This window comes from Rissa tridactyla, chromosome 21 (genome assembly GCF_028500815.1).
Source record: "Rissa tridactyla isolate bRisTri1 chromosome 21, bRisTri1.patW.cur.20221130, whole genome shotgun sequence".
NCBI lineage: Eukaryota > Metazoa > Chordata > Aves > Charadriiformes > Laridae > Rissa > Rissa tridactyla.
The window spans coordinates 358,060-383,474 of NC_071486.1; the positions used below are offsets into that span (position 1 = coordinate 358,060).

General features: G+C 49.4%; 1 protein-coding gene across 1 annotated transcript in view; it reads left to right on the forward strand.

Moving 5' to 3' along the window:
* Positions 1-25,415, forward strand: part of LGR6 (leucine rich repeat containing G protein-coupled receptor 6) — a 149,610-nt gene that overhangs the window by 34,879 nt on the left and 89,316 nt on the right. The window contains exon 2 of the mRNA XM_054181275.1: positions 18,197-18,268. Within this exon, the coding sequence (XP_054037250.1) occupies positions 18,197-18,268 (72 nt within the window). The remainder of the gene's footprint in view (positions 1-18,196; positions 18,269-25,415) is intronic.

Here is a 25,415-nt window from a genome sequence, read left to right on the forward strand (position 1 = left end):
GCCTGACCTCACAGGGAAGAAAGCTCTGGGGTGCATGGACAGGATTTGGGCAACGCTGCAGGCAGCAATGCCTGCCCAGGCCAGCAGCAACCCCCCCCCTCTGAAAACCTCCACACAGAGGGGTCCCCAGTCGTCCCCAGCACCACCCTAACCAGCATCCAGCCTGAATGCCACCTGCACCAGGCAGGCAAGGCCGGATGCCTCTGCATGCCAGACACCCACACATCGGAGCAGCCTCTTGGAGATCTCCCCACCCAGCTCTCCTTGGCCCTTTCCCTGCTTTATTCTTCCCTCTTTTAATGCATCGGATGTTACTCAAGCCCACTGATTGTTCTCCCTTTTGTGCTGGGGCAGACAGACGGGCTCCCCAGACAATAGGCAGGCTTCACCAATGACTGGGAAAGAGAGGTGGAAGATTTATTGCCATGAGGTAACTGGCTGGAGGAATCTGAACTTTCTTTGCTTCAGGAACTGCCTCCATTGTCCTGCCTTGTCAGCAAAGCGGAGATTGGGAGGGTCCCGAGCGCCGTGTGCTTGAGACAGGCAAGATTTGCCTCCAGAGTGCCAGCTCCACTCACAGACCTGAGCCAGAACCTGAATCCTTGGGCTGTGACTGTTTTCTGCCTCTGGGTGCAGCTTGCCCCACCTGCTTTGACACGTCTTTTGCCAGGTTTCTCAACCATGTCTGGTTGCTGGCCCCCCTCCCCCTTATTCAGAGCATAAAAATGTCCCAACCCTTTTTCATTTACCCCAACAGTAAGAATAAAAACGTCTCCCTGATGCCTTTGATAGTGCATTAGAACACGGACAGGCAGCATCCCATGCCAGATCATACAAGCGTGTGGGTGCACGGTGAGGCCAGCGGAAAGTCAGTGCAAAAGATGAGGTCCTGTGGGCTGTGTGGGGTTGAGAAGGTGCCCATTTTCAGCTGGAAGAAACACTTTCGCAATTTGCAACTGCCCACATGGCGTTTTTGCAATCCCTTCTTGATGTGGGTGTAGCAGGCACGGATCAGGCAATGCTGCGCTAGCTGTGCTCACACTTTATCATCCTTTTTGCTGTGAAAGGCCATTTTGTGCCAACTTCAGGCTGCCACATTGCTTTGAGTCTTGACTGCTCCAGGCAGGTGCTACGTCTTCAGTAAATGGTTGGTTTAACCCGATATGAGACCACTGGTTGCAGCTGCACAACTTTGTCCCGTCCTCTCTTGATGGCTCTGGATTGCTGAGTTTCCCAGCTAGCTGAGGTTATGTCCTTGGACGCGCTTAAGTCATTGTCTAAGTGAGCTGGTCAGAAAACTAAGAAGCTTCAAGATTACCTGTTTTGAGGGGGCCTTTAGCACTCTCCTTGCACAGCCATTGCCAACAGGCTCTCAGGTGCAGACAGCCAGGTAGACTATCTGGGCAGCGGCCCACTCCCTGCACTATGGAAATTGCATCTCCCACCTGTCGCGGGCGGAGTGATTAACTTCACTTGTAAGAGAGAAGTAGTGAAATATTTATTAACATAAAACAGTGATTTAACAAAGTTAGCAGTGAATACGACAGTGTTTTATGAGATTCAATGATGGGGTACACTTGATTATTTACTGCATAGAGGCCAGGGTCAGACGAGCTCTCAGGGAGACCCTCCCGTTGAGTCACGAGGTTCAGAAAGGACCCCCTGGCTTTCTAAACTCCTTCTCAGAGAGGAGTCTGGGTGCGGCTGGATCCAATCCTAGTCCCAGACTTGGTCAACGGTTTATGTCTAGAGGATTATGTATGCGCAATCAATCCTTTATATCACTTAGCTAAGATTTCAAAGTTTAGCATGCTATTAGTCACTTACCGAGAATCTGTTGTGGCAAGGCATCTCTAAACCTCGAGGCGTAGAACCCTAAGTGAGCGTGCCCACTCACAGGGAGATGCCGACATGCAGCCCGCTGCCGTGCAGGATTGCTCCAAGGGCTCTTGGGCCGTCCACTATTTAGACAATAAGATAATTGACCTATAGTCGTATTCACAAAGGAACACTATATCTAGGTCCCCACTCCAGACAGTGTTTTGACTGTGTTGCCAGCCATCCCCCGGAGTTCAAGTGCAACTCATAACAACTCCCGCTGATGGCCATGGCTTGAGCAGGAGCCTGGGGGGAAAAGGGGAGAGCACACCGCCACACCACCCCAGCCCAGAGACAGGGTGGGGGCATCAGGGTGGGGAACATGCTGGGCACATGCATAACCCCAGCCTTAGTCTGTGCACCCCAAAAGCTCTGCTGCCTGGGTGGTGGGGGAAGGCCAACAGACAGAGCCCATGTCTGCTCTCCCACCACAGCTGGGAGCATGTAGTCTCAGATGGTCTTTTAATTCTCAGCCCACACGCCAGCATCACTCCACAGGGAGCTGGGGAGTTGGAGACGGGGCTGGAGCAGGAGAGGAGGAAGATCCTCTCTCAGGCCCCAGTGTTTCTGCCAATCCACCCAGATACTTGGGCACAGGATATTGAAGAGGCTGGTCACCTCTGATCAGCGCCAGTATCATGTCTCCAGCAGCACCTAGCAGTACCCACCTCCCAAGAAACCGAAGAGGGCAATTCCGTGAGCTTCTTTCCCAGCTGAGTTAGTTAATAGTTGGCCATGCCACAAAGCAGAATGGTTTACACTATTTCTGGGACAGGTTGAATACAATAGAAAATCAAATTTCTGTTCCATAAAAGCACCTGCCAAGCCCAACTCTAAATATAAATCATTTGCAGTGCCAGACCATCCTAAGCTCATCCTGCTCTCGAGTGAATTATTGCCTTCCATTCTTGCTTGAGCACATTAAATGTATTCAGCCTTGTCATGACGTGATTGTTCCTTCTCTTACTTGTTTTGGCACCGAGCACACCATCTCCACGATGAGTGAGCTGAAAAGCAAAGCCTGGACACTGTCTCATTGCTAAGCAGGTGTTAGGTTATGACATGATTTTCCCCTCTTGAGGCAGCCGCTCTGCAGATGTTGTATTATTGCTGTTTGCAATTTTCAGGGCCTTATTTAAGTTTCTATGAAAATCCCAGCCTGCACAGGTAGCCCTCTATCTCGACAATAGCTTCGCACAGTTGTGGCTAAAGTACTGCCACAAACCAGCTTAAAAAAATCTCCTCCTTCAGGGAGATTCTGTTGCCCCACGTAACAATGGGCAGCTCCGCTCTGGGAGCAACTAGAAGCATCCTGTATCTTTGCAACAGCCTCTCTGCTGGCAAACAAGCCTTCACAGTGTAACAGGGCACCTGAATCTGTGATAAAATGCACAAGCACAGGGTTGTTATTCCCCCACAACTCTGCATCCCCACTCTCATGTCTCTCGGTCATTCTGCTTGAAGGAGGACCCTGCTGACCTGTCCAAAGCACATGAAAGACAAGAGAGACAACTCAGACAGGTCCCTCTGACAGTTCGGGGCTGAACAAAATTGTTTGTCTTTGTTTGGCCAAAGATTTGCCAAAGTCTTTTCAGGCTGGATGCAGTTCCCCACACAGGGGCTTTAAGTGCAATCTGAAATAGCCTGTGGTATCTCAGACATCCCCGTGGAGGGCAGTCACAACACGAGACCCACGGGAGATCCCTAGCATGGTGGCTGGAAGCCAAGGTGAATGCGAGGGTGCTGCAGAGCCCCTGTTTAGATGTCTGCGGGTCAGTGCAGATGAAGTCCGAGCTGTCTGGATGAAGCAGCTGCTGTTTGGACCCTGCCCTGGTGGGGGGCTGAGCCTGGACAGACAGACTCCACCCCGACTGTCAGACCACCTCACAGCACCGCAGTGCCGGTGGCTGGACCCCAGCTTTGAAGGCACAGGTGAAAATCTGGGGGTAACAAACAGCTAAAGCAGTGCTTTTCTCTGTCAGTGGTCACATGACTGAAGTCAACACTTCTGCCTGCTGCCCCAGCAGCCCATCGCAGGAGCCAACCGGGAGCTGAGCACCAGGGAAGCACAAGAGTCCAGCTCCCACATCCCTCAGCTTCTTAGGGTTGTCTGCTCCAGGGACAGGGCAGGGACAGGCACACCATCCCCAATGCTATCATGACCTGACAGCAGCAAACGCTGGGCACGCACGGCCTCAGCTGGGGCAAAGCCAGAGGATGAGAAGGAGACTCCTTTCTCCAACACTGCTCACGTCGGAATGCACTTGCTGTACTGGGCAAGGGTTGCGCTCACTGCACCCCGGCGACTGGTGCCTGTGAAAAAAACTACAGTGAGAGCCATCCCAATGCTTCACATCCAGATTTGTAGCTGGATTAAGAGATTTTTAAACCCATTTTGATTCCAAGCCAGGCAGTATGAGAGCTGTGTCCTTGTTGGGAGGAGGCTGATGCCCACATAATATGAGTCACATTGGTCAAAAAGAAAAGCTATCACTTGTTCTGCTTGAAAACCAGGGTAGCCAGGAAAGGTAGAGTGCTGACGCTAAATCAGCACCCTGGTATCAGGGCTGATCCCAGCTCCCCTGGTGTTGCCGCTCTCCAGGGGCAAGCCCAAGCTCGGGTTCACAGGGTGTCTCTGAAAGCAGCACTTGTAAGAGCAGGGCCGTGATGCTGGAGGAGAAACTTTGCCTCACAGTGCGCCACCAACCAAGCGGAAATATTCACAGCAGCCCGCCTTCTCGTATCTGCTGGCCAGCTTTGCAGCACAACTGCCACCAGAACTGGCTAGAGCAGTGTCAGAGACTCCAGAACTCTTGGAGCCTTCCACCCGTTCCAGGCATGAGAACTCAGCCTTGGCTGTCTTGGTTGTTTATGACACTGAGTTGTCTTTGCTGGTTGGTTATGGTGGCTGGGAGTGTTTAGAAAGTGCCATTTAAACACAGGCTTCTGCAGCACAAAGTCTTTCCAAACCAAACATGGGAAGGGCCAACACTCGAGTGTTCCTGGGGGCTGTTTCCCAAGACAGAGCACCGCCTCCCTTGGTCCCTCCGTCTGGCTCGCAAGCTGATACGGCTCCTAGCCTTCGAGCAGCAGTTTAGAGACCAGAGGAACATGCTCATCAGTGCTGTGTCTGTTCACAGGTTGACTGTTGTTTCTCAGTGCAGATGTGCTGCACGCATTCTCCACAGCTTGTTGCAAGTTCATACGTATGCCTCACTTGTGCTCCGCGCTTACAGCCCTGTCAAGCTCTTTGTAGCAGTCCAGACCTTCCTGGGACCTGAGCTGCAATCCTGACCACTCCAGGGCAAAGCAGTCATGAGGGTAGCGGGAAACTACACAGGTGCAAGTAGCACTTAAAGCAGAACAAGGTACAAAGGGTCTTTTGGGAGAGCTGGGTCTGGGGAGCAGCCTGGCTGCGTTCAGCAGACCACGGCAGCGACACGACCTTGGGCACAGCGGGCGTTCAGGGTTGGCTCCACGACAGTGCGAGGATGCCGGAGTAGGACATGGTGCTGCACACAACCAAGATGGAGATGGGGCTTCTCCTCATCTCTTGGCCAGGCTGTGCTAGTTGGAGAGCCTCTGTCCTCTTCCCTGGATAAATCCCACCTGGTACCTTAACTCTTGGAGATCGCCATGCTTTGTCTTCACCGAGCTTTCTAACAAGTGTTAGAGAAGCTCTCCCTTTTCATGAGGTCAAGGATTTAGGCGTAAAGTCATCAGCTTGCACCTGGCACATTAAGTGCTCATTTTCCTCTGCCCTGAGGTCTTTTTTCACCTTCTGGGTAAGAGAAATCAATTATCACTGGAGGTAACAGTCTGCTCCTAGGAATCAGAGGCAGAAAGACACAGGCTTCTCATCGAAGTTTTTCCTATTATTTCTTGCCAGCAAACCTCGTGTGCTTTTCCAGGAACTTTAGAGGATCTGTCCAGAAGTGCCAAATCAGGTACAAGCCTCCCCAGCCTGGTAACTGGATCCTGTTCTTTGAGAGAATGATGCACAGCTGCAGCACTGACATCAACTTCTGGCAAGTCCAGGAGCTCACATGCAAGGAGAGGAAGCCCATGTGAAGGTCTCTGAATGCCAAGCGCTAGTCCCTCTGCCAGCTCTTTGTTCGTGCGTTGGTCTCTCCCTGACACTCGAGCCACCTCTCCATCCTGGCGCGTGGGTTTTCAGATCGGGGGCACTCACAGCCCTGGGGATAACACAGACAGCTTCAAAGCAGTGTGCCAGTGGAATACAGAAACTCAGCATCTTTCTGTCAGGGGGAGATGGGGAACGGTTGTTCAGGCAGTGAAGAACTATGCGTCTAAGCACAGCCTAGCACCAAGACCAGGGTTCCCAGGGGGACATAGACCTTTTCCGCAGTGGCAGTGCCTGGCAACCCGCACCCTGAGGGGTCCCATGCTGGTAGCTTGCTCATGAGCAGCAAAAGGATCTGCTTACAATGTGCAGGGAAAACAGGTTTTTCTCCGAGAAACTGTTTCCTGGAGCAAAACCTGCTCTTCGTCAAATGCAAAAGTTTCCAGGCAACACACAGATGTCGTTGAAATTTTTGAATGAAAACATGTTGGAGACGTTTGAATCCAAAGTGAGGGATTTTGTTTCAATTGGGGTTTCATTTTACTTCTGATTTTTCCAAATTCAGCCTCAGGTTAACATGTGCAGGTACTGTCTGTCATTAAATGTTGCATTGTCATGTTTTGGCTTTTAGTGAATGAAATGTTTTGATGTCAGCATAAAGCACTTCAATCAGCCGTTCTGACGTTTTCCTACTAAAATATAGATCAGAATTTGTCCCCTGTAAAATATTTCCAGACTTTTCCTGTTTCTTCCGGTTAGTGACAGACAAAAATCAGAGAGATTCAGTAGAGCATCTCCTCCAACTCTCTAGTTTACGTGTATTGTTTATTTGCTAGTCTCAGGACTTTGGTATCGGATTCTTCCCCATACGTGAGCTGGTGTAACACCCCAAGGTATGACTTGCAAGGGGAGAGTCCGTCTGGCTCAGAGCTCTTCCAGTAGTGCCTTGCCCTGGTTCCTCCCTATCTCAGAGCTTTTGCCCCCCGCTCAGGTAGAAGTCACACACCGTCTGTGACTGTACACCCTGCCAGATCCTTTCTCCAATTTCTTGCCAGCCAGAGCACTAACAGGAGTAACCGCATGCTGCCAGATCCTCTCAACGTGAAAGAAACCAGCATGTTTACAGGCACTTCTGGTCAATTACGGGCTCTCAGTTTCCCGCCCGCCAGCCTTGGGCTCCGCCATCTCCTTTCAGTGGGTCTGGAAGTAAATGGAGTGGGGCTGGAGACGATGGGCATCAGCTGTCGGGGATTCCTGAACGGCCCTGTGGCGGTCAGAAGTTGACAGTGAAGGGAGGATGTGTGCAATGAAGAGAAACAGGGTAGAGGTGGCTGCCCTGGGCCAGATGTGCAGGGGTCTCCCATGTGCACAAATTACCTGTGAGCACCTTAGAAAGAGTCCAGCAGGGCTTTCGGCTCTCAAGCAGAGGTGGAATTCAGTATTCAGAGAGCTTTTCTCCCTAATTCAAATACTGCCTCTCCTCAGACTGGGATATGCGGGGCCAAACGTACATTGTGCAGACTTTGCGCAATCAAAGGAAGGGCGTGGATGACAGTGGTTCATGTGCCCCTGGTATGCGGTTGAAAGCATGTCTATGGCATGTGTGTGCAGACCACGCTAACTTCATCCTAGCCTACTCCTTAAGGGAGAACAAGAGCTCGCAGCAAGTGCTCTGAATCAGGCATGGGTACCAAGCTGGTAGCCCAAAAGCCAGTCCCAGTCAAGGACTTGCTGGGGAAGCACTTGGTCCACAGGAGTTTCTGCACATACTGGCCCAAAAGGAAAGCTGGCCAGCTGAAGCTGGCACCCAGCACAGCCAGGCGGTCGGTCTCAGATGTTTGCTCATGAAAACTCACCCAGAGCCACTGGGAGCAAGCAGAAGACTTTCAAGAACTTCTTCTGCGTTGCTCTCAACCTGGCTGGACCCCCACGCCCCAGGTCCTAGGCATTAGTGGTTTAGGGACCCTTGAGCCAGATGCAGCATTAGACAATCCCCCTGAATAGTCACAGGTAGATCTATCCTCCATTAATTTGTCCTGTATTTTTGTCTTGTGTCTTTATAGGGGGACTCTACAAAATTCCTTACCAGCAATTTGTAGCTAAAAAGTAAATCCTCCTAGTGCAACAAACCAGTGTCATCTTCTCTGTCACAGCTCTCCTCACACATCTCTTTGCCAAGTAGAGGAGTCCTGGTACCTTCACCTCTACACTGACTCAGTTCCTTACACCCTGTTCCGTCTCCTATGATCTGTCTGCTCCTTCAGTGTCTGGTTTTTGGAACAGTCCAACAAGCCATGTTTAGCAGGTGGATCATTTTGCTCTCCCAGGAATATCTCTGTAGCAATTCACTTTTGTTCCCACCATGTGGGCTCCATCAGGCCTTCGACCATTGTGCTCCCACTGCGTCCTCCCAGGCTAACTGTTCCAGGGGCACAGGGGGGCTGCAAAGCCCTCTACTGCCCTGAAGAAAAGCTGGTCCTGTGCACACCGCTTATTGCAGCATAACCTGCCCACGGAGGTCTGCTTGGAGGTGCCGAGTAGGACCCTGGAGCAGGCAGGGCAGACGGTAGTGAAGAAGCTACCTTCTCAGGCACTGCAGAACAGCCCCAGTCTGCTGACAAGTGCCTCTGCCATGGAGTCGCAGGCTCCCTAGGCCAGCCTTGTGGCTTACAACCATCCTCGGCTTGCCTTGACCCGCTTTCTGCCCTTCTGCATTGCTCTTCCTGGGGCACGGCACGGTGCCCCACAGCCAGCTCTGAGGCGAGTGTGGTTAGTGTCCCAGAGCAGACCTGGGTACGAGTTTCTCAACACAACATTCATCTTCATGAATATCCTGCCTCAATCAAAGTAGAAGATGCCAACTTGAAAGCACGGGATTTCCATGACTCAGTTGATTTCAAGGACATTTGCGTGGGGAATGTGGCAGATGCAGCAATTGCATTTGTTTGCTGTTTACTGCTCATTATCTCTTTTGAAAGGCTTTGGCTGGGCAGCAAAGAGGAAGGTGCTCCTGGATTTACCTTTCCCTGGTAGGTGTTCTGGGTGTTAAGAGGATACCTGCTGCGGCAGGGTGAGAGGTTTCACCTTCCGTGAGAGTGACTAGGTTGGTTCCCAAAGAACCCAGCGAGTGGGGAGCTGGAGCCCAGCAGGGACCTGGAGAAGGGCAGGGAACAAACCCCGACTCAGGACGCAAGGGCATGTGAGGCTCTTTCCAAGGGAGACCATCTGGTTGCTAAAAGTCAGGACATTGCTGGGCTGTGGCTGCTCCAAAGGACACAATGGGCAGAAAGGACATTTGCTTGTAATCTCATTTTTCTTGCTTTAAAAAAAAAACCTTCCTTGCTCTCATTCATGCCCCAATATTTCTTTTTAGTTTAGAGGTTTTTTTGGTTTTGATGTGCTCACACTAAGGAAAAAGTTCATTTTGACCCAGCTACAACGTTAGCCAACTCTGAATCCCATTCTGTGAGGCAAAAACATAAAAAGAGTTTTAAAGAGGCTGAGAAGTCCTACTTGGACACTTCCAGGACAGAAAGCATTTTTCCTTTCAAATTACTTTTGGTTTAGAATGTCTTTTCTTGGATGATTTTTTATATGTCAAAATTGGAGGGGGGGGGGGGGGGAAACCACAACACATTTTTTGTTATTTTGATCAACCCAAAACAATTCTTTCTGGACTTCTGTTTCATGGGAATTACCAAAAACACGAACTTGCAGAACGGTATCAGAAGTGGAAGATACGGTCCTTGCCCAACGTCCAGCCCGAAGCAGCCTGCTGCACTGCCTGCTCTGTCTGGAAGGTGGAAGCAGAGGGGCCGGGAGGAGGCTCCACCAGCCTCTCCCCAGCTTTGGTCTGAGACTCTCCTTCTCCAGTTGAAGCAGCTCCGTGCTAATGGGCACTGACAGCACCGGGGCACTTGTACACCTGTAGGCCAGAGGATGTCAATGCCCATCATGTTCACAAGAGCTTTATCCAGCAAGAGAAGCTATTTTCTCCCTGCCTTGTCATAGCACAAGTGCTTTTCCCTTTATTGCCATGCGGCTTTTCCTCTGGCAACTAGGACCGTTGCAGCCAGGAGACAGAGCCCATGAGAAGCATCTCTAGGAGCACACTCAGAGAGATTCACATTTTGCCTTTTTGGAAAAAATGCCCTTATATTCTGCTCCAAGACTCATCTCTGTCCCACGGCACGGTGCCTTCTGGAGGCAGCTCCTCGATGCTTCTCAGCCTTGTCTCCTCCGTGTGGCTGCAGCCTATTCTGCCAAGTGCCCTGCCCTTCTCCTGCCCTTGGCCTTGCACCCCACACCTTCTTCCTTTCTCCTCTGCGGTCGAGGGAGAGCCCTTGCCCTGGCAGACCCTGTGGGCCCCGGGATGAGATGGTATTCACCGACAGCCCTGGCCTGACAGATGGTTTCTAAAAGTTATTTCTTCTTGTTCTCACGGCAGCCATTCCCAGGGGCAGAAACTCCTTGCTCAGCCCCTTTCTGCTCTCATGCATGGAGGAGGCATAACACGGTGCAGAGCCAGGGCAGCTTCGGGGGGAGCGGGAATTGGAGTAGCCAGAGTGGCGTGAGTTGGGCTTGCCATAGGTCACTGCCATGCACTGCACAGACCAGACGTCTGAAGAGCTGCTGGTGCAGGGATGGGCTTAATCTCACCCTGGCAAACTGGCCTTGGCTGAGTCTTTATTATTGAAACACTGTGGAGATCTCGGATAGGGCCTACACATGAGGGATGATCTAAGATGACTGATCTATTTTCAAACATGGAGAGGTGGGAGTAGAAACACGTTCTGCTCTTGCCTATTGCAGTGATATGGGATTGAAGCAGGGCTGGTGCCTCCAGATATGGTGTAATGCAAATGAGCTCTCACTGCTTTGATCTCTTTATCTTCCCTTTCTCCTTTTCTTTATGGAGACTACCTTTAGCGTAGCTTTCAACCTGCAGGCTTTTAGGAAAAATTTCAGCTGGCTCTATGGCTCCAAGTACCATTCTATCATCAGCCACAGCTTTACCCCGAGCAATTCAGGCATTTTGTGGTGACCTCGGAGATTTCAAGATAAAGAGGAAAGGAGATAACAAGAACCTTTATGAATCACTCTAGTATAATCTGAAGAATTTCTAAAACCATCATTTATTGCCTTTGGGCTTCTTTTCTAAAGGTGGTGTAATTGTGCGTTTTTCACTGGGTGCTAATGAGACTGGCCAGAAGATAGGTAGAGACATTGCTCATCTCCTAGTGATTTCAGAGACAAGAGTCTTTCATGCCTTGCAAGAACAGGTCTAGTGTTGGACCTTTCCAGGATAAGGATGGGAATTTGGGTCTGGTTTGTACAGCTCCCCCAGAAATCAGAATGCTGGATCAGAACTGAGGGGCCTTAATGCTGTAATTGTGCAATTAATTAATCAAGAGGATACCAAGTCATTAGCTTCTCCCCACAATCATAAAAATTTCTGCTCAACTGCCTGAGTGTAAGGAATGCCTTTTTTACGGTCCAGGGACCTATGTGTTCAGCATCAACACTGAGGGGAGCTTGATTGAGTCCGTGCTGGGAAGAGAGCATATTAATATCCTGAAAATCTTGAAAAACGCAAAGATATTCATATAGTGGGGCAATTTAGGGCTTGAGAAGATAGTCACTGCTTGGGATTCTTAGTAGCTTCCTGTAGGCTCAAAACCTGAGGATAGCAGTCAGACATGTGATTTGGGGCCACCTTGCCGCCTTACAAAGGAGGAGCACAAGGTCCATTTCCCTAAATACTGAAAATCCTGTCCAGTGGCTTGGGCAATGTCTGTCATCACTTCCAGCTGTTGCCACATGCATGGGATTTCACTGAGGTATGAAAGAAGCCAGGAGCCCATGGAGCACCCCACTGCTGACTCGCTGAAGGTCTGCCCCTTGAACCACACCCTGAGCTTGCAGAATATTTGTAGATCAAAGAATTGCTTGAAGGCAGATACTTCCCCCTGCTTTCATGGCAGGAGGACACAGGCTTCTCATCATGCTGAGTGACAGAGGGACCCATGGAGAGCACCTCAGGGGACTGAGGCTAGTGACCAGACTTTCTGCCCCTTTGGAGTACAGAGATGGCGAGGGAATGTCTTCTCCCAGCCATAGCCAGGAGCTGCTTTTTCTCTAGGAAATGTCCTACCCCTGTGATGGCTTCCAGGAGAGCACCATCTCTCTGCCAGTATGTGCACTTGGCAGATCTTGACCCAGATGCACATCTGGCTCTGGCAGTTATGCGCTTGGCCTCCGCCAAGACCGCGTCGCTGCAGATTTCACCTTCAAACCTCCCTGGCGGAACAGCCACAACCTTGTGTTACTCCAGTGTGGCTTCAACCTGTATTGCTTTAGGTCTGTTGACTTCTGCTTGTGTTAATGCACATTAGAGTGCACCCTGGGGAAACACTTACAGTCTGCCTATGGTCTGGGAAGAGGTGTATCAGGAGTTCTGCGGTGATGGGCAGGGTTCATCTCTCCCCAGTTTTGTGAGCAGTTCTAAAGGCACCTTGAGTTTGTGTGAGACACATCAGTCCTGCTGTCCCTAGAGATACATCCTGGGGACGTTGCTTAGGCCTACCTTGGGCAAGTATCACAGGGTGCCCTTCATGCAGACCTACGCTTCAGTATTGAAGTGTAAAAAACCTACCTTTTGGCCTAAGAACATACACTTCTACAAGGTCCCGTAGGTGCCTTCACCAGCGCTGGGCAGAGTCTGCTGGGATTGTGCTGCTCCCCACAGGAACATCCGTGGCTCCAGGTCTCAGAGCACCAGCACCACTGCCTGCATCCTACCGGCCTAAGCAATTATGCCAAAGATAAATTCCTTTGATCTTTAAAGCTCATATCATCCCTCAACTAAAACAATGTGGTAACCAGCTCCTAGCGCTATTAAATAGCATGGCAGACAGTCCTACTGGAGTACCCAAAGCATGGTATGTGTCACATCATTTTTTGGTAAGGAAGATCAGCTAATCAGTGAATAATCAAAGGTTGTTCATGAAAGAAGGCGACATCAAAGCGAATAATTTAAGGAACCCCTCGAGGGCCAGAGTAGTTGTAAGGTCTGAGGCTGAATCACATGAGCTAAGTTTCCATGAACTGTGTCTCAGTTTTCCTGCAGGTACAAGTTAGAAATGCTTACGATAAAAGTTTAGAATTAGTTGGGGAAGGGGGGGATGTTAAATCACACTAATTATAGCCATGATGGCTTTGGTGCAGCGCCATTGGAAAGCGTAGGTGATTTCAACACCTAATGCAAAAGGCCTTAAAAGACATTGCTTCATGGGTAAATGGGGGCGATACCAGAAGAGTTTCGGTTCCAGGAGTACTAGAGTAGTTCACTTTACTCTCAACATTTCAGGCCATATCCACACAAAATGATTTGACAGCAAAAATTTTCCTGCTTTTATTTGGTAGCTTGCAGAGAGGACAGGCCAGTCGCTGGGGAAGGAGGAACACAGGAGCTCTGGGACAGGAGAGGGATGGCTTGTCCCAGTGCAGTGAGGTCTCATGAACTCAAAGGCAAGAATCCAGACAGTTCCTTTGCTGGTCCCACATTGCAAGCCTGGGTGAAGCTGTAGCACCCCATTTCTTCTGCTACCTTTCTGATTTTTTTTAGAGTTTAAGGGGTTTTGGGATCTGAATTATGTTCTGTGTACATTTCTATAATGCCTGCAGTGGTATGGTCCCTCATCTTTGTAGTGGTTTCTTCAGTGCAAATGACAATAGCCATACATAGATATGAGTGACCCAACACTTGTTTGACTCCTGGATGTGACGCTGGAGGCTAGTCACTCAAAAGAGAGAGCTATTTTGGAAAGTCAAAGTCAATGACAGCGCTGAGAAAAGTCAGAGAAGTCCCTAATCCATTTAGTCCACGAATCTCTAATCCTTCTGCCAGATGTTGCTGAAAAAAAAAAAAAACCTAACGAAGTTCCAATACCTTGGGTTCCTTTTAAAATTAACTAAATGTGGCTAGCTGAAGTAACCAACCTCAAACACTTGAAAAGATAAATAGTGTCCCTGATTACCCTGACAGGAAGCGTTTCCACTCTTGCATGCACTGGGGATGTACATAACACAAGAAACCTTACTAAGAGGAATAGCATGAGCTTGGGAAAACACAGCAACAAGTCAACAACATCTTTACATGAGTAATAAGTTAAATATTTACTCCCACAACACTTCAGGCAAGAATCCTGTGCCTCAGCTTTCACACAAGCATGGACAGCCTGTGGAGAAACATCTCGTACTTTTGTGGCTAGCAAAATCCCTGAGCCTTGGACTCTGCTCAGGAAGTTCATTTCCAACCCTTGGAGGAACTCGTTCTTCCTTCACACCATCTGTCCTCGCACCACCCCCTCCATGCTGTCCTCGCATCATGGAGTGTGTCCAGGAACTCCACCACACCAAGCCAGGTGTGATGTCCATTGCTCTAGAGAAGCTGGTGTGTGGCCCCCATGGGAGATCACGCTGGAGAGTTAATGGTAAACATAGTCCTAGAGCGGAGTCATTGGCACCATATTTGCCTCACTGCTCATTAGCTAGCAGATCACTACCAGGGGTTTTGCACTATGCGTCTCATCTTTTCAGTACTGTGAGTGTAAACATGTTGCACCAGACCAGTCAAACACCCAAAACATCAGTGAGCTTTAAACAAAATGACCCAAAATGTTCCCCATGCAATAGCCTTGGAAATCAGGGTTGGATTTTTCTTCACCGCCCCAGGAGATGGTGGGAGAGAGCTGCTTCCCTCAGACCTGTACATGGCCAGGAGCCCCAGGGGTGCAAGAGGGTGAGGGAGGGGAGCATTTAACGAAAAGTCGTGCAATGTGGAGCTGTGAGGCTGTCGGGGTGATGGGCTAATGGTATTTCTCTTCTGCCTGTTGGAAGATTTCTTCAGAAACCAGTGTATTTTGTTCCTCTTCAGGGTATGGATCAAGGTGGAGAAAGAAGGGGTCAAAACATCTTTGGCCTCCCGATTACCACCAGCCACATACTGACGTGCTGCTGGGTAGGACTGATGGGGTCTGCACATCCCTGCAGCCCCTGGCCGCCCGCCCAGGGGTGTGGGACATGTGGCTGTCCCCAGCGTGCCTAGGAAAGGGCTGGGCACCCGAAATGCAGTTCAATGAGATTTGAAAAGTGTCTCCTGCGGCAAGTAAGGAGTATTCCCCACGCTGCCAGCAGAAGGCAACTTAAGGAATATGCCTTGGAATTTCAAGATCTTGGATGTTTCAGATCTGTGTTTTGTTTCATAGCCTTTCATTTTACATTATTTTTCGTTATTTTTACATTGTTTCACAACATGTCAAAACATCAAGCCGATTCATTACAACATAAACAGGAGACACTTTGATGTAGGAAAAAAAGATGTTTTAATGGGTGCTAAGTAGCAACCGCCCTTAGGGATTTAAAAATAAAAATAGAAGCAGCACAAAATAATATTTTAACCCTTCTATTGTATCACAGGATTATCCAAGTATAGAATGAAGTGTTGCACACAGAACAATGCAGACAATAACTTTATTTTTGCATTCATTCTGAAAACAGAATTTTGAATTCTCATAGGCCGTTTGGGGATCTGGTTGCCACTTCTTTGGAGGGCAGAGAGTTACAAATCGAAAAAACCAAACTTTGCTAGGACTCTCTTCAAATACGGCTCATGAAACTGCACAGTCTTGTCACAGGACACACCTCCAGAGAAACTGCAAAGGCAGGCTTCAGATCCTCCCTAGGTGTAACCTGCTGCCACCAGTGCCAAAAAGATCTGGTCAGAAAGTGGTTTGGGTTTTTTTTTGTGGAAAATGGTGCAAAATGAAGAAACCCACATCCTCAAACTCTTTAAGCCTCTTTACTAGTAGAACTCTGGAATTTTCTCACTGAAGAATACAAAGGAATTAGAGTAATTTTTTCAATAAACCTATTTTTCATTGAAGCAATTTCCTATCCAGAGCCCAAATCCAGCCCGTGGTGCTCCAGGGCGTTTGATATGTGACCTGCGGGTCTGCCGGATCTCAGTTCACGTGGGTGTGCTGTGCAGACAGCAGGCAGCTCAGAGAGGTCCCTCTTGAGTGGCTGGGGTTTGCTAAGGGACTTTTCCCCGTCGTGCTTCAGTCCTTGTCCTTGGCACCAGCCTCCTTCCTCCACGCATCTGTGCAACACCAAGACAGATTCCCACTGATATTGGGGGGGTTACATCCTTCCTTAGGCTCATGAGTCCGTGATATCTACTGCAGGAAAGAGTAAAGCAAAATGCCTTTATTTTCATGTTGTACCTCCTTATTCTCACATTACAAGGGAGACATCTGTCTGCCATTTAGTCTAGGCAGTCTGAAGGAGCCAAGTGGTGTCCTGTCTGTACACAATGATCAAAACTAGCCCCTTCTGCCTCACACGAGCCTACCCAGCGCCTCTGATGGCATTTGACTGGGATTGCTTTGCTTGGCAGGGATCATAGCCCTTTCATTCCCAACCACGCCAGCTTTTGATTCAGCCTCATTTTTCCTTGTAGTTCTAAAGCTCAGTGCTCTCTTGCAGTCGCCTGGACACAGCTTGCTCTAGACTTGGGTCACAAGCACAGTTTTCTTCATGTGCAGCTGCTCATGAGGGCAGGGCTGCAGCTATCCAGTATCAGGCCTCCCGGAGAGCCCCAGAATCCAGACGCATTCTTGTTTTTACCGACTACCAGCTGGTCTAATGCACCGTTTGCTGCAGACTTTGCTACTCTTACATCCTAAGACGACGACAGCTCTGCAGTGGGCAGCTCACAGTGACTCTGTATCGTGCTAAGGGCTTAAGACTCATCAGACCCCCTGGACCCCTTGGGCTGTGGCAGAGTCTCTTCTGTGAGGGTCTGTCAGACCCTAAGCAGATAGGAGGTGAGCCTTTAGCTGGAAATTACAAAGACTGAGATAAACACAATCAGATTCCTCCCACCCCACAAACTCAGACTTCATCACCCACGGAGATGACCTCCAGCCCTCGTTCCTGGCGTTGTTCTCTATTTTTTCTGGTTTAGAGCAGGCTTGTCCAATAGAATGTACACCTTCTGGTGGTGACTGGCTTGAGAGCAGCCCTGAAGAAAAGGACTTGGGGGTGCTGGTGAGAGGTTCCACATGAGCTGTCAGTGTGCAGTAGCAGCCCAGAAAGCCAATCGTATCCTGGGCTGCATCAGGAGAAGCGTGGCCAGCAGGTCAAGGGAGGTGATTCTCCCCCTCTACTCCACTCTCGTGAGACCCCACCTGGGTCTGCATCCACTTCTGGAGCCCCTCCTACAAGAAAGATATGGATGTGCTGGAACATGTCCAGAGAAGGGCCACACAGATGATCTGAGGGCTGGAGCACCTCTCCTATGAGGACAGACTGAGGGAGTTGCAGTTGTTCAGTCTGGAGAAAAGAAGGCTCTGAGGAGACCTTATAATGGCCTACCAGTATCTTAAGGGGGCCTACAAGAAAGCTGGTGAGGGACTTTTTAGGATGTCGGGTAATGGTAGGACTAGAGGGAATGGATTAAAACTTGAGATGGGTCAATTCAGAGTGGACGTTAGGAAGAAGTCCTTCACCATGAGGGTGGTGAGACACTGGAACAGGTTGCCCAGAGAGGTGGTGGAAGCCCCACCCCTGGAAGTTTTTAAGGCCAGGCTGGACGGGCCTCTGAGCAACCTGGTCTGGTGGGAGGTGTCCCTGCCCATGGCAGGGGGGCTGGAACTAGGTGATCTTTAAGGTCCCTTCCAACCCAAACAATTCTATGATTCTATGATTTTATGATTCCATGGCTTGCTCTCTCTCCTCAAAATCAGCTGTCTATCCATGCACTGGAAAAGCTCCCTGTGGTGGCTGGCATGACCAGTGGTCACAGAAAGATACTCTTGGGCCCAAGGACGTACTGTCCTACTACAATGTCACTGGGCTTCATGATCACTCTCCAAAAATTCTAAGACACTAATACTACTTGTGCTGTTAGGAAATGTCCTAACTTGCTCCATAACCTGGAGAAGCTCAGGCAGACCCCCCTGAAGGAGCAAGTGTCTCTCTCTGGTTACTCCTCTCCATCCCTTTGCAGGCAGAACCTGGGCTGTCTTAAGATGCTCATGCTGAAATATTTCTCAGGAGCTTCTCATTTTCCCTCTTGGTAGAAAGGGGACACAGAGCCTGGCATTGGGGTTTAATCTGTGCAAACCACAGTGTGACTGATCGGAGACTTCTCTCTTTCTTCCCCACCAGAGATCTGAGCATGAACAACATCAGCCAGCTGCAGCCCAGCACTCTCCATCACCTGCGCTTCCTGGAGGAGCTGTAAGTATGGAGCGGCTGCACCGGGCAGAGCACGGTCAGGGGGGTGGTGGGGACACTGCAGATGGCATCTGTGGCTCTGGTAGCCACCTCCAGTGTTGTCACTGGGGCTACAGGCTGAGATGGAAGGAGGCTGCACGCTGGTATATCATTTATTTGCTACTCTAGCTTAGGAGCTTGACTGAGGTCATTACCTTTAGGCTGAAATGGTGCACGTGCCAAAAGCCAAAATTAAAGAGGACCCAATCCATTATGCAAAAACCAGCTCTGTACCCTGGAGCAGAGCCAGCAAACAGGGAGCTTCGTTCACCCTTCTGCATACAGGGTCCCTCTCACAGCCTCCTGCCGTCCAGAGACACCTTAGCTCCTGGGCACTTTGCAGTTCAGATGGCAATGAGCCTGGGCAACTGAAGTCCAAAAAATTTGCCCTGGAGGCTGGGGTGTCCCGTCATGCACCAGTGTGTGCCACGGTCTGAGCAGGCACACTCAGACACGGCGGCAATCGCAATCCCCAGGGATCGGCATGTGGCTGTGTGTCAGTGAAGGAGTGGCTCCACTTCTGAAAGTGTGTAAACTAACCACCAGCATTAGAAACCACTGGAATCCCTTAGGAGTCCCAAAAATGGGAGCCTGGGGGGCAGAGGATTGAGGTTGGCCATTTCTGCATGGATAAATTGCACCTGATGGTCTTATTCCACTTGACCATGAGAAATACCTCCAGGTGTTATTCTCATGCTGTTGCTCCTTTCAACACAATAGCTACTGTTGGAAAACGCAGTTTCTTCAAAACACTATTAGTACATTGCATGAAATACTAATATTAATGCTGCATTTGATGTATGTGTTGTAAACTTACTGGATATATAACACTTATTACAGCTTATTCTGTCTAAATGAAACACTTTGATTTTCCTGAATCAGCTCTTGCGGCCACCGCCACACACAACATGGACATTTCAAAAACGTTAGTTTCCAAAATGTCAGAAATTCCTACAGAGAAGGTATTTTCAGTACCCTGAAAGGAGGCATTTTCATCTCCCAGATGTACTATCCCACGTGTTCTACAGTGGAGCGACCCTGTATCCTCCGCACCCAGTAGTGCAGTGTGACGCCAATGATGTGTGCGGGTTGTGGAGCCGACCTGCCTGACCCCTCACTGACTGGAGCCTCTGCGCTGTGTGGCTGCATGCAGCGCCCAGGCACTGCTGTCACAAGCAGAAAGTCCTGTCTGTGCCCTTAGAAAAGAGTTTGCAGCCGAGCGTACACACTTAGGTGGACACACATATGCAAAGACAATCTTCTCTGAACATTTAGTCTTGACTGAAGAGACCAGACCAGATACCGATGCTCATTATTCCCATAACAGGTCAGATCGCATAACTATCAAATCGTACCATAGGCTTTTGACTTCAGATGTCGCTTCATCTGCCTGTAGTTTCTATTCATTAGACTTGTAAGGACCCTCGCTGCCCAAACTCCCTTCCCCCGTAGGCATTTACAGACAGAGCAGGAGTCATTTTTTATCCTTCTTGAGCTTTGGAGCTCGAGCTACTCATAGGTGGTGGGTTCTTCAAGACCTTGCATCCATCTTGCAGCCTTTCTCTTTCCATTTTGTCAATGTTTGTGTTGAAGTGTGGACACCCAAAGCATTCACTGGGGATAGTAGAGCTCTTCGCATGCAGAGACCATACTCTGTTGTATGCAATTAACAGTTGTCTTGCTGCAAGCAATTGTGTCCTGATTACGTGTCATGTACAAACGGAACAGTCTCAACCGGCAATGAATAACTATTCATAGGCTCCAAAAGAGCCAGCTTCCCAGAGCCAAAAATAATCATGAATGAAGCAGATGAAGAGGAAAAATTTAAACAGGAAAATCTGAAAAATAATTGAAAGTTGTTAGAGAACATTTTACTAGAGGTTCAACATGCCACGAGTCCTCATTCGGAAAGTGAAAGTATTTTGACTAGGAAAAACTTCACAGTTAGGAGAAGAATTGTGAACTGTAGCATTGTACAGCTATGCGTACCCAAGTTCATGCTTGAATTTGGTAGCAGTAATACAGTAAGTTTATTTATGGAAATCAAAAATGAAAGGATTTTTATATATTATCAGAAATCTAAATTGATTGTTTCAAGAACAGCATCTAGACAGGGACAGTGTGTGCATATACATTAACAGTTGAGCTCAGTGATCTTAAAGGTCTTTTCAGACATAAACGATTCTACGGTTCTATGGTTATTCACAGAGCTGTCAATGACCAGTAATACAATTGCCTGACACTTCTACTGCTCTTTTCATTTATATCTTTATCAAACTTTCATCCCAAAACATTACATCAGGACTATTACATTTGGGATGGGATCATCCTCTGTGCTGGGACATACACAAGAACCAAGCAAACAAATCCTGCCTGTTTACATGTCCTCAATAGAAGTTTGTTCAGGTTTCACAGCCCAAATCTCTGCAGATTTCATCTACCCTGAGCATATTCCCTTGGGTCTACTGGGGTGACATGTAGCACATGAGACCAAGCCTTCTCGCTACTCTCCTCATGGAAGAACTGCCCATGCTGGAGCATGCTTGCCCAGAGAGCAAGGCTGGGACAAGGTTGCCCAGAGAGGTGGTGGAGGCTCCATCCCTGGAGACATTCAAGGCCAGGCTTGATGAAGCTCTGAGCAACCTGATCTAGTTGAAGATGTCCCTGCTTCTGCAGGGGGGTTGGACTAGATGGCCTTTCAAGGTCCCTTCCAACCCAACAGATTCTATGGTTCTATGATTCTATGCTGAGTCGGTGAAGACCAGAAAACCCTGCTGAGCAATGAGGGGCAATCACGGTGTCTCAGTGTTAGTGCCTCTTGGGGAGGAGGAAGACCTGCCTGCCTGACCTGCCGTCAGAGAAGGGCTGACAAGACAGAAGAGGGCTCTGCTGCAGCCCATCCTTGATGTAAGTGACTGTCTTCGGTCAGATGGAAACCTTTCAGTAGGCTTCTCATCTCCAGGGATTTTGGGTGACCTTACAGCCCCAACCTGCCTCGTACCCTGTGGTCCCTGTTACATCCTTGATAAACTGGGTGAGTAACAGGCTGGAGGATGGAGCAACTGAAGATGAAACTGTCGAAATTCAGCTCAGGGTGAACCAAAATTGATGTTCTGGGGCTTTGGTCAACCCAAGAGAGTTCCCTACCCGAAACAGAAAGTTTTGATTTCCATATTACTTCTTAACCTTTAGTCTTTTACTTTGGGTCAAACTTGAAAAGAAAATGGTATTTCAAATGGTATTTTCTTTATTGCAAAGATGCCTTAAATAAGATGCTTGAACATTCTGGAAAAAAATCTCAGGTTCCTCAGCCAAAAATATTTGCCAAATTCAACACAGTCCCCTGGAAACTCTTTTGTGTTAAGGACATTTTTACCTTGGTCTAAGGCTCAGAAACATCCTAGAAACTCCTGACACCCCTGGCCTTTGAATACATATGAGTATGACTTGTAATCCTCATCCTCTCTGGCAGTCAGAGAAAGTCCATGTTCCTCTGCCTCCTCCGTGAGCTCCTTATAGTTCCTCTCTCCTGCTGTGCTGCTGCTGCCAACATTCTCTCATTAGATCTAGTCCCAGTAGCCCAGGGTCACAGCGGCTTGGAGAAGAGCTGGAGTTTCACACCTTTTATGATTCCTTCTCTTTTTGTGCCTCTATTTTTGCACCTTCTTGGGCTCCCCATGAAGGTGGAGTGTTTCGTGATGGTCAGAGATCAGCTGGACTCAAGGCTCAACTCATGCGTGGAGCTGGGGTTCAACCGAGGAACAGAAATAATAGGAAGGGGAAAGCAAGCTGCAAAAAGGGGTAGATGAAGCGTGTGTGTGACATGGACACTGAGGACAAATGTGCCATGTTGCACAGCCTTCAGGCTGCTGTGGAGCACTGCGAATCCAGGTGGCTGGATCCACCTGAGCACTGAGTATGTTAGTTCTCCGCAGGTACCCATGCCGGGTGGGGGCATGCAGGGAACAAGTGAGAGCAGGGTGGCACTTGAGGGTCTTGAGAACAGTGAAACAATCACACAGGCCACACCATGATGTCCAGCCGGGCTGTGTCCCACAGGGCATTTCTGCATTGGCTCAGCTCCCCTCCAGAGACCAAACGGCTGTGTCACACAAGGGATCGGAGTCAACGCTGTGGTTAGGGCACAGGTGAGGGCACCAGGACTGCTCCAGCTCACTGTGTGGTCCCAGTGAAGCAATTTTCCCTGCCAGTGTCTCTATTTACCCATCCATCCGGTGACAAGAACAGGCCTCTCAGGTGTGCCGGGACCTGTTAGTCATTAGGTTTTACTGCGAGCTGCTCAGGAAGGTGTTGCAGAGGCAATTAAAACTCATGCTCAGAGACTGCCAAGAGACCAGATTCTCCAGTCTCAGCCAGTTTTGAAGAGGCAATGCCACCAAGGACTGCTCTCCAACGGCGCTCCATCAGTCTGTGCTCTCCTCTGCCACCACCAGCTTCCAGCTCCAGCAGCGAAACATCGCAGGGACCGGAGCCGCTGCGCCAGGATCAGACAGACAGGGTCCCAGCCCAGGATCAGACACGGTCCCAGCCCAGGCACTCACCTTTCTTCCCTCCAAAGAAAGCCTCCTGTGACAGAGGTGTTCAGACCTGGGCCTCACACAGGCAGGGAGCAGCCCGGAGTTTAGTGTGTCTCCTCTTTGTTTCTTTTTTTTTTTTTTTCCTTCTTTTCTTTCTTTCTTTCTTTCTTTCTCTCTTTTTGGCAGCAGGAAGAATGTTTAAAGTTGCTAATAAATTCCAGTTAATGAAGCCTGAAAAGCCAGAGCTGGGAGCCAAGAGAAACAAGAGCAATCAGTACAGAAGGAATAGAAAGAGGATCTTGAAAGCCAGCCTGGGAATAATAACATGTTGAAATGTGTTCGCCGGCAAGGGCTTTGTTACCGCACTTTGAATCCAAACACGAGCACTTGGTGCCAAGAAGAGAAACTGCAGCCAAAGGCAGGTGTTCATTGCCATTCACCTCTTGCTTCGGGGCACAGCGGCAAGATCAGACCCCTTCCCAGCCACTGGCTCTTTCACCTGCCTCTTCTCAGGCCCCGAGGGCAGAGGGACTCAGCGTCACGGGGAGTGCCTCTGCATCGATGCAGGCACAGCGGGCTCAGGACCCACACCGTGGCCTCCCCTTGCGGGCTGTTCCCTTTCCCGGGCAGCTCTTGCAGCTCAAGGGACTGGAGGCCGAGTAGCAGCATAAAAGCAAAACAAAATAAAAAGCAGTCATGTATACTGGGAATGTGACCACGTCAGCCCTCTCCTTCTCCCCTGCACCTCCCTCTTCCCACTCCTCTTCCCACGTGGGTGCAAGGACTGGTGGAGCCATCGCGGGTCACGGAGCACCAGCGCTGCTGCAGTGTGCCCCTGCCTGCTGCTGCAGCACCCACCACCACCCACAGCAGCTCCCACACATCTGAAACACCCATCTTTGGGGGTATTGTCCAGCGCAGGGTCTCATTCCAAGGCAACCTCGTTCTTGCAAGAGGCAGCACTGCAATAGTGCTGGCTTTGGGGCATGACTCCTTCTGGAGTGATATCTCTGCTGTGTAAAGGGGTGTTGACATTTCTGGGCAATGTTCAAGTGTGCTGGCACCATGGTGAAAAGCATTTCCTGGAGCAGTGCAGTAACATGTCTGGAGAAGGGTACTCCCAGGACAGCAGCTTTGGTGGGTTTCCATGACAAAGCAGGCTGCAGAGGTCTCTTGCAGTGAGACAAATGCTTGTAGGGCCATGACCTTGCTTTGCCATGTTGAGATTTGGAGGCAGCGTCACTGCTTCTTTAGTACCCACCTTGCCTGACACAGCTCTCTCTTTCCAGATGGCTGTAGGTGAGGAGCTGTGGCTCCTCTGAATGTCTGGGTGCCGTGGTTCCCCCAGGACACTGCCAAGCTCCTGTGTCTGAGAAGGTACCAGGATGCTGCAATGGAGCACACTGCTGTGGCTTTTCTGCAACTTGTTAAGTCCTGCTTCAGCCAGGACTTTCTGTCCTCCTAGTTGACATTGTTCTGTGGCAGAGGACAACACTGGTTGTTGATTCAGTGGGTGGACAACAGCAGAGAGAGAGCGTTAAAGGACAAGTCTTCTGATGAAGCCTTCCAAAGGCCACCCCTGTGCAATCTGGCATAGTACAAGAACAGATGCTGGCCAAGGTACAGGTGGGGACAAGGAAGGAAGGCTTCTAGGGGTTTTTCCGTCTTGTGCGTTGAAAAATGAAGCCAAGGTATTGAAGGAGCCCAAGTCAAATTAAAAATGTTGTGAAAATTTAGAGATTTCAATTCTTTTTCTACTGCAGTTAGGCTGGGGATAGTGTTAGCATTTGAAAAGTCCTTACGAGTGAGGATAGCTGGCCCCAATTTTCCTGAAAACTGCCTTCGGAATTACGAACTCTGTTCTGGGGTACCCAAAGTGGGGCACCCAGAGTAGAGTCAAAAGTCAAAACTGCTCTGAAGGCTTGGAGGTAACAAATCTCCCCTGAAAACCTTGACAATTTACAATATAAGGGGATGGATTGAAAGCATTCAGTGTCCTGTACTGGGTGGTTCATTAAGGAGCTGTGTCTTATTAAATCTTACTTGGCAAATGAATCCAAACTAGCTTGCATATGAACATTCGTGTGGGTTGAAAACTGGCTTGAGGACCATAAACAAAAGAAACGAATGCCATCAATCTATCGAGTTGGAACAGGTATTTGGTGGGGGCATGGAAAGCAAAGTTAGAAACAGGCCCGCATAGTCTCCTCCTCGGGGATGGAACAAGGCAATAAAGACCACGTTAGAGACACCTCCAGGTGATACGAGACTAGGACCAGCTGCAGACTCCTGTGTGGGAAGGGAGAGTCCAAGCCTAACTCTTTTCTTGAATGTACCATGTTTTCACTTGCATGATTTAATTGGCATCATTCTTGCTTTGCACCAGCATGAGAACAAACTCAAACAATACATGGAGCCCTTGGTCCCCCGTGCACCCAGGGAATGGCGTGGTCTTGGTGTGATGACACTGTTTAGACAGGAGCGCAGAGAGTTGATCTGGGCACCGATTCTGCCTTGACAGTGTTAGCGTTTGAGAAATGAACCAGAGCAGGAGATCAAAGGGGGAGGCTGAC